Raw genomic sequence first — 14,965 nt, 5'->3', positions numbered from 1 at the left:
ATTATTCAAAAGTAGAGAGTAAAGTAAAATATGATCGACGAGCCTTGATGGCTTCTATACAACTGCTGCCAGCTGTTATTATTTGGCTTTTCATGATTTGAAGCATTAAAAAAATGTCTCTGTCCATTTTATTTTTTTATTAATTACATACCAATCATTTATTCCAATGACCTTATCTTATAGGATTATTTTTTATTTATTTAATAAACACGATTATTTATTTAATAAACTATCATGATCCAGAAAAATATAAAACCACTTGAATAACAAAACTTTTTCTTTCGAATTTTAATAGCAAAAACTCACGTGAATATAAAAAATAATTAAAAATTATTAAATAATAATTTAATTATTATTTTTCACGTGAATTTAATTATTTAATTATTAAAAATTATTTTTTGAATTTATATTCACGTGAATTTTTGCTATTAAAATTCGAAAGAAAAAATTTTGTTATTCAAGTGGTTTTATATTCTTCTGGATCATGGTAGTTTATTAAATAAATAATCGTGTTTATTAAATAAATAAAAAATAACCCTATAAGATAAGGTCATTGGAATAAATGATTGGTATGTAATTAATAAAAAAATAAAATGGACAGAGACATTTTTTTAATGCTTCAAATCATGAAAAGCTAAATAATAACAGCTGGCAAATTATTTAATAATTTTTAACTAATAAGTTTACATAAAAATAATTATATATGAAACTCTACTAATTTTAATAGGGTTATATACCTAAGACTTAAATTAAAAAAAAATTATTTTTTAAACAAGCTAGCCACAAATTAAATAACGAAGTTTGCTCATTCAATTTGTAAATCATTACAAATATTAAAATATATTGAGTGCTGAATAGTATCGTTATTATAGAATCGTTAAAACCGCCTATAAATAACATTAAAAGTATATTAAACACCAAAGCATATATTCCCATAAACTCCAGCCTCAAAATTTTGATTAAAGCCCCATCATCTTTAGTTTGTATATATTTTTTATAAAGTTCAAATATTTATTATTATGCTTATTACCTTTTTCCTTTTATGTAATTGCAGTTATGTAGTTTGCTCTGGCAAAGTGGCAAGTGTCAACTTTATGAATTGTCAACCTCGCTATTTAATTTAGGCTCACTCGATCTGCATGAAATATAACTTTAATGTCATCATCAAATTAAATTAAATTTCCATTACATGAGGGCATAATAAATAATCTTATTAGGTCTAGAGATTCGATTTTGTGTCACCTATTTTTCATTAATCAATGCATGTCCATATAATCACAATATAATGCAAGCTTTTTATGCCAACTTTTCATTAATTAATAATTTGTATGTGATAAAATAAATGTTAAGATGTAAGCAAAAGAGAAGTGGCATTTCTCCTTTAATTTTGTAACAAAAAAAATTAATAAAATAAGGAGCATGGTTCCGTTGCTATTTTGTCGTCAAACATGGCGCCACGTTCTTTAATTAATCCCAACAGCAACAGGTGTCTGTCTGTCCTTGTTTGTAAATAGAGGTGGCCTGATCCGAAGATCTGATTTGGATTCTAACACTTTAAGAAATAATTTAATGTAATTTTATTGGGTTTAGATCAGGTAGATAGATGGGTAAGAGTTTCAAAAATAAACTCACTCATTATTTAAGGTTTAGTTCCGATCAAGTTAAAAAGACTAAAAAAGATATATATGTTCTAAATTAATTTTAATATTATGTTATATTAATTATAAGTTTATTATTTTATTTTTAATCACATTTATCAAAGTTAAAAATAGATAAAAAATATGAAATTTAAAATTTATGAACAAATTTAAATTCGAATATGAATTTCAACTTTTCAATAATAAATATGTTTTTCTTTTTTATAAATAAATATATTATCATTTTTTGACATAAAATTTTTTAAGATCCAAACTTCACTAGTTTAAACCCAATTTTAATATAACCCAAAAATAATATGATTTTATTAAATTTAAAATAAAAAATTTCAAAAATAGAACCATTATTTAGAATGAGCCTAAATCAAGACAAACCCAGCTTTATTCATCCGACTCACCCTAAATTGTGACCATACAATTTCAATCATAAGACCGTGCTTCCACAATCTTCATTTCACCACAACATGCATTACAAATCAAACTTTCAACTTGACATAAGTTTGGTAAAAATAATCAAAGTAGTAGTAGTAAGAAGAAGATATCTTACGCTATTTTTATTAAATTTAAAATTATTTTTTTATAATTTAAAAGTTTTTAAATAGATTCTTACGCTATTATTTTAAATTTTATAATTAAAATTTTATCATATAAAAAATATTAAAATTAATAAAATATTTATTTTTAAATAATTAAAAATAGTCACATTTAAAGATTGAATTTTTGAATTTAAATATTTTTTATTTTAAAAATATTTTATTATTTCTAATATTTTAGTATGATTTTATTTTTTATTAAAAAATAAAGCTTTTTAAACTTTTATATTTCCAATGTTTCTATCTAGAAAAGAAGAATAATAATATTCGGAATATTGCAACACATGTTGATTAATCTGATTCAAATTCAATTCAATTTAGCATATATCAAAAGACCTCTAAACGTTAATTATTGTAATTTCATTAACATCAAATAATCATGCAATTATATTCTCAAATTAAAAACTAAACCAAAAGATTCTCTTAATTGACGGTGCATAAAGAATTTTGTTTCTTAATTAAATTAAAAGAAATGAGAGTATATAATGTCATCCTCACCAATCATTTCCCTACGTAGAGAGACGTAGTCTCATATATAATATAATAGAAATAATATGACATGCACTAATTAAATTTGTCGAATTTTGATGATTAGGCGGCGGTTTGGGGCGCCATATTTAACCACAGACATATATACGCCCCCTCTCTATATTTAATATTTAAAAAAGTCTTAGTTAAATCAATTTTATATCATTAATATTTAATATAAAAAATATTAAATTTTTAACATATACCTATCATAATTTATTATTTTTAATCATCACTTAATTATCAATATTTAAAAGTATGAATTAAAATATATTATTAAATTATTAGACTAAAAAAATTGGATTAATGACTAAAACAATGATAGTCAAAATTAATAAATTCTAATAGTCTTCTAATATTTTTTTATATAAAAATATATAAAATTTAATTAAAAAATATAAAATTTAAATTCAGCAAAAAAATATTTAAATTTTATATTAGACTTATTTAATAATTTGTAATCATGTAAGCTAAAATTCTTTGCTATAGTGTCAATTTTTTAGTTTTTAATTTTTTATTTTTTTTATAGATAGGAATATCTCAACAGCCAATAATAAAAGGTAGATAATAGTCAAAGATGATTAAAATAATTAAAAAAAAAAAACAGACAAGCAGCCAAGAAAGAATAAAACAAAATAATAAAAAGCAATGTCTATAAATTGTAATATAATCCCTTCATCATAACATATCTCATTCTTGCAACTTATTCCTTCATTATTATCTTGTATCTTAAGCTTTACATACATACAAAAATGGCGCGAATTTCTTGGAAGTTTGGTTTGTTGATGATGATGATTGTCCTTGTAGGAAGTTGTTCGGGTCAACTCTCAAATGAGAACTTCTATTCAAAGAAGTGTCCGAATGTGTTTAAAGCAATAAGATCTGTTCTTCGATCTGCTGTTGCTAAGGAACCTCGCATGGCTGCTTCTCTTCTTCGTCTTCACTTTCATGATTGCTTTGTCAATGTAATTTTCTTCATTCCCTCATCACCTTAGTTAGTTAGCTTAATCTATCTCATTTATTTTCCTTTTCTATCTCTCTGTAGTATCACTTAATTGTTTAAAAAATATCATACTAATAACTACATAATAAAATCACTCACTAAACTATAAAACACATATTAAAAATAAATTTATATATATATATATATATATATATATATATATTTATACATAAATATTTAATGATTGATTTTAATGTATAAATAATATTTTTATTAAAAAATATTATATATGCATGTAAAATCAATTATTATGAATATATATTTATATATAAATATATATAGTATTAATTAATTTATTTTAATATATATTTTATATGAGTAATTAATTTAGTTATTGATTTTTTTTTGTATACTTAATATGATTGATGTCTTTAATAACCGAAGTCTTTATTTAATTATGTTTTATTATTGGGTTTGAAAAAAAAATATTGAAATATATACTCAGAGATCAAACTTGACAAATTCTTTTTTTTAAATTGAATTTTAGATAGATAAAAATTTTCTTTAAGACAAAGACATTTTTGTTGTTTTTTATACTAATTTTTGTGTTGTTTTTTTAATATCTTTATATCTCTAGTCTAAATTCAATTTTTCTTACACATTTATGATATAAATATAATATTTTTTTTCTCCAAGAGATGTATGTATTCTTTATATCCAAATAAGTGGTATTCTGATTCTTTTTGGAATGTTTTAGACAAACTCTTTTATATAGGGAATATTCAATTAGCTTTCTCTTTTTCTTTTTTGGACATGAGCTTTCTCCTTTTACAATGCTTTAGTTGTGAGTAGTGATGAATTCCAAAAATTTTAACAGTAAAGGGCAAAATATATAATATAACAATAATTTTTATAATAAAATTATTATGTATATATAAAAATTAGCTATTAATTTATCTATTAATTATTATGTTTTTATATATAAATATATGTGTTATTTAATTTATTTTTAATATATATTTTATATTTTAATATATATTATATACAGGTATTTTTTTATGTACATATAACATGATTATTATTAAATTATATTTTTTATTGTAAAATATAATTAATCTTTAAAATATCTAATTTATAAATTAAAATACTATAATAATAATTTAAATAATAATATATAATTTAAAATTTTATTTTTTAGATTTTATATTTTTAAAAAATTGAGAAACCATTTTTTTAATAATATAATTCGAATATTTTTCTTTCTATATATATATATATCACTAAACAATTATTTAAAAATATATTTCTCATACAATTAGAACTCAACTCAATCTTATTGATATTCATAGTTAAATTTTTTTTCAATTAATACAATTGTTATAAAAAAAACTAAAACTAATTTTAAAAAAAATAATATTCTTTTAAGTTGATTTCTTAAAAAAACATCAATCTCATTTAAATTGAGAATTAATCATTTTAATAAATATTTAATATAAAATTTTAAATTAACTATTAAATACTAAAAATTAAATAAAAAATTATTATAAAATTAAATTTAATAATTTAATAAAAATAAATAAATATTATTATCATATACTATTTAAAAATTTTCAAATTATAATAAAGACACTTGCCCCGGTCACCACCACACAAAACATAGATCCGTCCCTGGTTGTAAGCCAATCACATACGGTATTATGAAAATGAAGAAATTTCATTTGAGTTTCCCTTAACAGCGTAAACTTTGTATGTATGTGGATAATCTCACTATACTATTACTATATACCCTTGTATTTAATACTTAATATGCAATATAAAATATATGAATGTCTTTTCTTTTGTAGTTAGTTATGCTACTCACCGTTCATATCCATATATTATTTTCTTCTTGTCTCTTTCATATGTCTTCATTATTGAATGTTGTGACATTTTGTTTAGGTAGACAACGATGTGACATCTCTAATAATGGAACAAGTGAAACACATATAATAATGATAATAAAATAACAAAGGAATTTTAATGGCCTAATCACCCTTAATATGGTTATTATTGGTTTCTATAAGCACAAATTCTTTTAAGGCATAGGACTAACAATAACAGCCCATTGGTTTCAATCACTGTCATGGATAAAATTTAACAATATCCAAATATTCTTATATATTATTATTCAAAAATATTATATATTTATATTTAATTTATTTTTAATGTGTATTATATTTTTATAATTAATTTTTAAAATATTGACGAGTAACTAATATTTTGGTTGATAATAATGGTGCTTACGAACAGGGTTGTGATGGATCTGTGCTACTTGATGACACATCCTCTTTCAAAGGAGAGAAGACTGCAGGTCCAAACAATAATTCATTGAGAGGCTATGATGTTGTTGATGCCATAAAGGCCAAGGTGGAATCAGTGTGTCCTGGTGTGGTTTCTTGTGCTGATATTCTAGCCATTACAGCTCGAGATTCTGTTGTTCTTGTAAGTTCTTCCATTTAGATCATCCATTGCTTGCTGTTAGATCAATATATTCGAATACAATTCGCACTCAGTTACATTCATTTAAGGATACAAAAAGATTTTAAGTAAATGCCATTTTTAGTTTTTAACTATTTGCGTGAAAGACAAAGCTTCTATTTACAATTTGAAGATCTCTAATTGATTCCAACTATTTAAATAATTGGCCTAAACGTTCTATGTAAATGGTAATCTGTTAATATGTTAGGGCCACTTAGACTAGTTGCTTAAATGATTGGAGACTAATTGGATTTTGTGATAAAGTGAGTAAGTAATTTTTTTTGGATCTAAGCTCTATTTAAAGGTTTATCGCTAATTAATAGGTTGCTACCTGCACATAGGGCGAATGAATGTGAATCGAATCGGATCGGATTTAATATCCGTACTAAAATTATTGGATTAAATTTAATATCCACAAAATATAAAAATATTTTTAAAAATTTATTTTTATTAAAAAATATCAATAAAATTTATTTTTTTATTCTTTTAAATATGTTTACTCTTAAAATAATATTAAACATATTTTTTTTAAATAATAAATTAAAATAATACAATATATATGATAATTATTAGTTGAAATAAAACATAAAAAGAATATATACTTATTTATTTTTTTTATTTTTGCGGATACACGGATATACGGATCAGATATGCGGCTACCTACACAAAATCTATAATCCGATTCTATTAGTGTGGGGATCAGATCCGATAGCCTTGCAGATCATATTCATGTCCGCAGTTTTCAGATCGGATTTGGATAAATACCGCTGATATGTGAATCGGATCCGATTCATAAACACTCCTACCTACACAAGGCGAAATTCGAATTTTTAATACTTACTTAAGCGGATTAATAAGCAAAACAACAGACCAACCCAACTTGGTTACTTAAATATAATTAGTTAATTAGCGTGTTTGTTAATGTGCAGCTTGGAGGGCCTAATTGGAATGTAAAACTAGGAAGAAGGGATTCAAAGACAGCAAGCTTGGCAGCTGCAAACAGTGGTGTGCTCCCACCTCCAACTGCTACCCTCAGCCAACTTATCTCCAAGTTTCAAGCTGTAGGCCTCTCTACCAAGGACATGGCTGCCTTATCTGGTACATATCTCTCTTTTTCTCTTCCATTATTTGACACATTACCACAAATACATACATATACATATACACATTATGATTTCATATGGTGGACCTGGACATGACATTTAAACAACCAAGAGGCACAACTCCTTTTCCAAACATGTCACTTCTATAATATAATTCAACACAAACAGATAAGCTTGTTCAGTAGACTCAGAAAATTTGGCTAACTAATTGGTTAGTTATGTTTGGAGCACATTAAATATATATTCTTTCATTTGCACAATAGTAAATAAGGTATAGCATTAGGGGATACTAATAAATACTTTAGTTGTATATGCTTGTCACACATTCAATTTCTACAATAGATTAACATATGTTATTATTGAGCAATCATTATTTGGTCAAATTCAAACGTATTGGAAACATGTTTGATATATAAATGTCTTAAGAAATTTAACCGTTATTTGTAACAAGTCAGCAAAAAATTAACAGAATGACCAATTTGACTCACGTTAATTTGGTGTGATCTTTGCGATTTTCAGGAGCACACACAATTGGGAAGGCAAGGTGCACTGTCTATAGAACTCGCATATACAATGACACCAACATTGACAGAACATTTGCCAATGCAAGAAAGAAGAATTGTCCAATAATTACTGGAACACCAAAGGACAACAATGTTGCACCCTTTGACTTTAAAACCCCCAACCATTTTGACAACAGCTACTACAAAAATCTCTTGAACAAAAAGGGTCTCCTTCATTCTGACCAAGAACTCTTCAATGGAGGATCCACTGATTCATTGGTTAGGACTTACACAAACAATCAGAAGGCCTTCTTCGCCGACTTCGCGACGGCAATGATTAAGATGGGGAACATCAAGCCCTTAACTGGTTCACAAGGGATCATCAGAAGGAACTGTAGGAGAGCAAATTAGAAAAAAGAAAAAAAATCAGATAAAGATAAGTTAAGGCCTGTTTGGTTCTTGATTTTCTGAATTTTTGAAAGAATAAAAGCGAAAGCGACGAAAACAAATAATATCTTGTTTCTGTTTTCATTTTTTCCTTTTGACAACTGAAAATGAGAACAAAAGTAAAATAGGCCCTTACTTTTTTATTTTTTTTAATTTTTCTTTTGAGTACATATACCCCCAAAAGTGGGGGAGGTGATTTAAACTGTTTAGTTGTTTTTTCTTGCTTTGGAAATTTGTTTGTTGTAATCAAAATATTGTAAGGAATAAATTACAAAGAGTGTTTTGATAAGTGCCACCTTTCAAATGGTGTGTTTTATTGAAGTAGTTTTAGAATTATTACCAACCTCACCACTTAGCAATCAAAATTGCACTTGTTTGTATACATCTCTTTATGAGGACCTAACTTCATCTTAACAGATAACTCCAATAGAGAGAAGACTATGTCTATTACTTAAAAAGACTATCGAAACTTATTGGACATATTGAGAGTGAATAAAGAGATCAGATCTCTATGACTAACTCTATGACTGCGTTTGAAAAAAAATTGAGACTGTGAGATAGAAACGGTGATATAAAGACTAAGAGATAGAGACTAAATTAGTAAATTAAATCTTTATATTATTTTTAGTGAAATTATATAGAACTGAGTTATGTCTTAGTATTATATTTAGTTTAAGATAAATATGATATTGTAGATTTAAAATTTGAAAAATTAAATAAGAGTAGCTTTCAAAAGAAATGTTATTAAAGTTTTAATCTCTATTTTTAAAAATTTCAATCACCTATATTCTTGCTTTCTTGAGATACTGAAGGAACTGAAATTTTATATTTCGAAACTGAAAGTTTAGTTTTAGTCTTTAGTCACCAAACATAATTTTAAATTTCAGTCTCTTAATTTCAGTCTTAAAAAATAATGCAGTCTATATAAATGAATTGGACAGTTAATAAATAATTGAATGAGTCAACTAAAATGCTTGTCAAAGAACAACTTGCATAACTCAAAAACAAAAGCTAGACATCAATTTTTTTTCTTCACATCCTTGTAAGGTTTGTTTACAATTGGATACATACAATCTATATTTATTCTCTTTGCAAGAAATTGTAAATGCATAAATTAGCAACATTCTTTAAGAGTCAATTGAATACCTTTTGGATGGTAGAAGAAGTTGGATAACAAAGAATTATACTCTAAAGGAATAGTCTGAGCTTGAACTAGGATGCAATGGTGAACGTAAACAATAGAGAAGGGGAATTCTACCAATATAATATATATGTCTTTCAATTGAAGTTTATATTGCTTTATTATTATATATTGCATGATTAGATTAGTGACCAAATATATATCAATTCTACAGTTGTTCTTGAGGATGTTACCTCAAATAGGTTGAATTCCATGTGATTGTGAGTTATGACTGGTTAATTTTTCGTGTTGTTTTTTATATTGTTTTCGCAATATAACTTATATCTATTTAAGCTTTCATTAAAAACAATTATAGTTATCAGTAACTTAGAGAATGAGAAATTGAATCTAGACCTCTTTTAATTTTATTTGAATAATTTTAGAATTGGATGGAACTTTGGAATTTTGTAGAGTTGCCTCAGAGAAAAAGTAGGAGATACTTTTATTTTGTTTTTTGTCGATGGATGAGCCAAAATAAAATTGTATGCAACGTATACAACAGTGAAGTCTAGTTGGATAGAATAAGAAGGAGATTATTTTGTTTTGTCTCCTAAAATATAAAACCAGAAACAGAAAAGAGAAAGGGTGACACAGTCATATATCCTGGTTCAGCTACTTAGTGCAATGTATCCTATATCCTGTTTCCATCACAACAATAATAGAATTTTCATTATCTTTGAACAAGATTACATTCACCAATTTTTCTAGGATTTAACCCAATCCTATCTGGGACAAACCCAGCTTCTACCCAAGCTAGATTTGACTAGAAACTCACCTTAACTTTCAACTGCAAAGTTCTCACCCAACTTGCAAAAAATTTCTTCAGGATCATGAAAATGAAACAAAAATACATACAAAAGATTTCTAAAATAAACATTGGCTATTCTCCAAGTCTAACTCTCTTTACCTTTTTTTCTCTCAATGACTTTTTCTTACATTTCTCACCATAATGTCTTTTTCATTGAAACAAAGAAAGATTAGACTGCAAAAACAGAATATTCAATGAGAACCATGAAGGAGAATAAGATAATAGCTTTGTAAGCTATGAGAACCTAAAATTTGTACTTTCACTCCTTACTCTGGCTGTTTACTCTTTTAATAGAGGAGTAAAGTTTCCAAAGCTTGAACCTTAGCTTGCATGTAAATCCCAGGTAATTATTAAATAATTAATCAATAAATTAATTATTATCCAAAGAAATTAAAAAAATTAAATTTGAAAAATTAAAAGAGTAAAAATAATTAAAATACAAAATTTGACATTAATTTTAAAAATTTTGGCTCAAAATTAGACCAACGGATTAAATCAGTGGACCAGACCTATATTAGGCCCAAGACCTAACACATATATACCCAAACTTAGTATTTCAGCCATAAGCACCCTCCCCATTTGTGAATCACGCTGAAATGGAAGGAAGAGACCACAAAACCCCAAACATTATTCACTTTGATGTTCAATCGCCGTAACTTTTAATCCGGAGTTCCGATCGTCGCACCGTTTGCGGCCACGCGTTCGTCTAGTCAAATTCTTCAATTCTGATCCAATAAAGTGGTAAGGGTCTGGTGGACGAAATTGTGATCACTTGTTATGTATTTATAAAAGATGTATACTCTGAGGGCATTGTTTATTTCCTTCACAATCTCGTTCAACTAACCAGCAAGTGTACTGGGTCGTCTAAGTAATAACCTTACGTGAGTAAGGGTCGAATCCACAGAGATTGTTGGTATGAAGCAAGCTATGGTCACCTTGCAAATCTCAGTTAGGCAGATTAAAATAGTTTATGGGTTTTCGAAAATAGAAATAATAAAATAGAATATAATAAAAAGGATAGAACACTTATGCAGATTCATTGGTAGGATTTCAGATAAGCGGATGGAGATGCTGTAGAGCTCTTGGACGCCTGCTCTCCTACTCCTTCTACTCAATCCTTCTTACTCCTTTCCATGGCAAGCTTTGTATAGGGGTTCACCATCAACTGTGGCTACTTTCATTCCTCACGGGGAAATAACCTGTGCGGCTGTCACTCGCACAGCTAACCAGTCTGGAGGCATCACCCATGGCTGATGGCTACATCCCATCCTCGCAGTGAAAACTATGCAACGCACTCTGTCACAGTACGGCTAATCACCGGTTGGTTCCCGCTCCTACTGGAATAGAATCCCTCTTTTGCGTTTGTCACCAACGCCCAGCAGGTTAAAGTTTGAAGCACGTCACGGTCACTCATGATCGGAATCCTACTCGGAACACCACAGACAAGGTTGGACTTTCCGGACTCCCAGGATCCTACTCGGAACACCACAGACAAGGTTGGACTTTCCGGATCCAGATGAATGCCGCCAACTATCTAACTTATACCACGAAGATTCTGTTGGGGAATCTAAGAGATATACATTCAAGCTCTGTTGCATGTAGAACGGACATGGTTGTCAATCACGCACATTCATAAGTGAGAATGATAATGAGGGTAATCTGACTCATCACATTCATCATGTTCTTGGGTACGAATGAATATCTTGGAATAAGAATAAAAGAGAATTGAATAAAAGAAGATAGAATTTCATTAATACTTGAGGTACAGCAGAGCTCCACACCCTTAATCTATGGTGTGCAGAAACTCCACCGTTGAAAATACATAAGCAAAGAGTTCAGGCATGGCCGAATGGCCAGCCCCCAAAACGTGATCAATGATCCCCTAAGATGAAGAATAAAACAAAACTGAGATCAAAGATGAGATCAAAGATGTCTAATACAATAGATAAATGTCCTATATATACTAGACTAGCTACTAGGGTTTACATGAGTAAGTAATTGATGCATAAATCCACTTCCGGGGCCCACTTGGTGTGTGCTTGGGCTGAGCTTTGATGAATTCACGTGCTAAGGCATATCTTGGCGTTGAACTCTGAGTTATGACATGTTTTGGGCGTTCAACTCCGGATCATGACGTTTTTCTGGCGTTTAACTCCAGACAGCAGCATGAACTTGGCGTTCAACGCCAAGTTACGTCGTCATTCTTCGAATAAAGTATGGACTATTATATATTGCTGGAAAGCCCTGGATGTCTACTTTCCAACGCCGTTGAGAGCGCGCCAATTGGAGTTCTGTAGCTCCAGAAAATCCATTTCGAGTGCAGGGAGGTCAGATTCCAACAGCATCAGCAGTCCTTTTGTCAGCCTTCTTCAGAGTTTTGCTCAATTCCCTCAATTTCAGTCAGAATTTACCTGAAATCACAGAAAAACACACAAACTCATAGTAAAGTCCAGAAATGTGAATTTAACATAAAAACTAATGAAAACATCCCTAAAAGTAGCTTAAACTTACTAAAAACTATATGAAAACAATGCCAAAAAGCGTATAAATTATCCGCTCATCACAACACCAAACTTAAATTGTTGCTTGTCCCCAAGCAACTGAAAATCAAATAGGATAAAAAGAAGAGAATATAATATAAAGTCCAAAATATCAATGAATATTAATTTAATTAGATGAGCGGGACTTGTAGCTTTTTGCTTCTGAACAGTTTTGGCATCTCACTTTTTCCTTTGAAGTTTAGAGTGATTGGCTTCTCTAGGAACTTAGAATTTCAGATAGTGTTATTGACTTTCCTAGTTAGGCATGTTGATTCTTGAACACAGCTACTTTATGAGTCTTGGCTGTGGCCCTAAGCACTTTGTCTTCCAGTATTACCACCGGATACATAAATGCCACAGACACATAACTGGGTGAACCTTTTCAGATTGTGACTCAGCTTTGCTAAAGTCCCCAGTTAGTGGTGTCCAGAGCTCTTAAGCACACTCTTTAGCTTTGGATCACGACTTTAACCATTCAGTCTCAAGCTTTTCACTTGGACCTTCATGACACAAGCACATGAATAGGGACAGCTTGATTTAGCCGCTTAGGCCTGGATTTAATTTCCTTGGGCCCTCCTATCCATTGATGCTCAAAGCCTTGGATCCTTGCTACCCTTGCCTTTTGGTTTTAAGGGCTATTGGCTTTTTCTGCTTGCTTTTTCTTTCTATTTTTTTTTCGCCACTTTTTTTTTTTTTTCACTGCTTTTTCTTGCTTCAAGAATCAATTTCATGATGTTTTTCAGATCATCAATAACATTTCTCTTTGTTCATCATTCTTTCGAGGGCCAACAATTTTAACACTCATAGACAACAAGATCAAAAATATGCACTGTTCATTCATTCATTCAGAAAACAAAAATTATTGCCACCACATCAATATAATTAAATTAAATTCACTAATAATTTCGAAAATTATGTACTTCTTGTTCTTTTGAATTAAAACATTTTTCTTTTAAGAGAGGTGAAGGACTAATGGATTTTATTCATAGCTTTAAGGCATGGTTTACACACTAATGATCATGAAGTAGAGACACAAAAACATAGATAAACATAACACTTAAAAACCGAAAACAGAAAGAAAATAAAGAACAAGGAATGAATCCACCTCTAGTGGCGTCTTCTTCTTGAAGGACCAATGATGTTCTTCAACTCTTCTATGTCCCTTCCTTGCCTTTGTTGCTCCTCTCTCATAGCTCTTTGATCTTCTCTTATTTCTTGGAGAGTGAGGGCGTGTTCATGGTGTTCCACCCTTAGTTGTTCCACGTTTTGGCTCAAGTCTTCTAAGGAGGTACTGAGTTGCTCCCAATAGTTGTTGGGAGGAAAGTGCATTCCATGAGGCATTTGTTGATGAACTTCCTCATGTTCTCCTTGGGGGCCGTGAGGGACTTCCCTTGTTTGCTCCATCCTTTTCTTGGTGATGGGCTTGTCTTCTTCAATGGAGACATCTCCATCTATGATAACTCCAGCTGAATAACATAGATGGCATATGAGGTGGGGGAAGGCTAGCCGTGCCATGTATGAAGGCTTGTCAGCTATTTTGTAGAGTTCATTGGCTATGACTTCATGAACCTCTACTTCCTCTCCAATCATGATGCTATGAATCATGATTGCCCGATCCACAGTAACTTCAGATCGGTTGCTTGTAGGGATGATGGATCTTTGGATGAACTCCAGCCATCCTCTAGCTACAGGCTTGAGGTCCAGTCTTCTTAGTTGGACTGGTTTGCCTTTGGAGTCTACTCTCCATTGGGCGCCTTCCACACAAATGTCCATTAGGACTTGGTCCAACCTTTGATTGAAGTTGACCCTCCTTGTGTAGGGGCGTTCATCACCTTGCATCATGGGTAGATGAAACGCCAACCTCACATTTTCCGGACTGAAATCTAAGTATTTCCCCCGAACCATTGTGAGATAGTTCTTTGGATTCGGGTTCATACTTTGATCATGGCTCCTTGTGATCCATGCATTAGCATAGAACTCTTGAACCATCAGTAATCCGACTTGTTGCATGGGGTTGGTTATGACTTCCCACCCTCTTCTTTGGATCTCATGTCGGATTTCCGGATACTCATTCTTTTTGAGCTTGAAGGGGACCTCAGGGATCACCCTCTTCTTTGCCACAACATCATAGAAGTGGTCTTGGTGGCT

The 14,965-nt window shown here is 29.7% G+C and overlaps 1 protein-coding gene across 1 annotated transcript; it reads left to right on the top strand.

Moving 5' to 3' along the window:
- The first annotated feature begins 3,359 nt into the window (after positions 1 to 3,359).
- Positions 3,360 to 8,578, top strand: LOC112702699 (peroxidase 4). The gene is made up of 4 exons (XM_025753849.2): positions 3,360 to 3,741; positions 6,009 to 6,200; positions 7,166 to 7,334; positions 7,859 to 8,578. Exons 1-4 carry the CDS (start codon positions 3,529 to 3,531, stop codon positions 8,251 to 8,253), a joined length of 969 nt encoding a protein of 322 aa, XP_025609634.1. The 5' UTR covers positions 3,360 to 3,528; the 3' UTR covers positions 8,254 to 8,578.
- The last annotated feature ends 6,387 nt before the right edge of the window (positions 8,579 to 14,965 follow it).

This window comes from Arachis hypogaea, chromosome 7 (genome assembly GCF_003086295.3).
Source record: "Arachis hypogaea cultivar Tifrunner chromosome 7, arahy.Tifrunner.gnm2.J5K5, whole genome shotgun sequence".
In the NCBI taxonomy this organism is placed as follows: Eukaryota; Viridiplantae; Streptophyta; class Magnoliopsida; order Fabales; family Fabaceae; genus Arachis; species Arachis hypogaea.
This window is presented reverse-complemented; position numbering and strand designations above follow the sequence as displayed.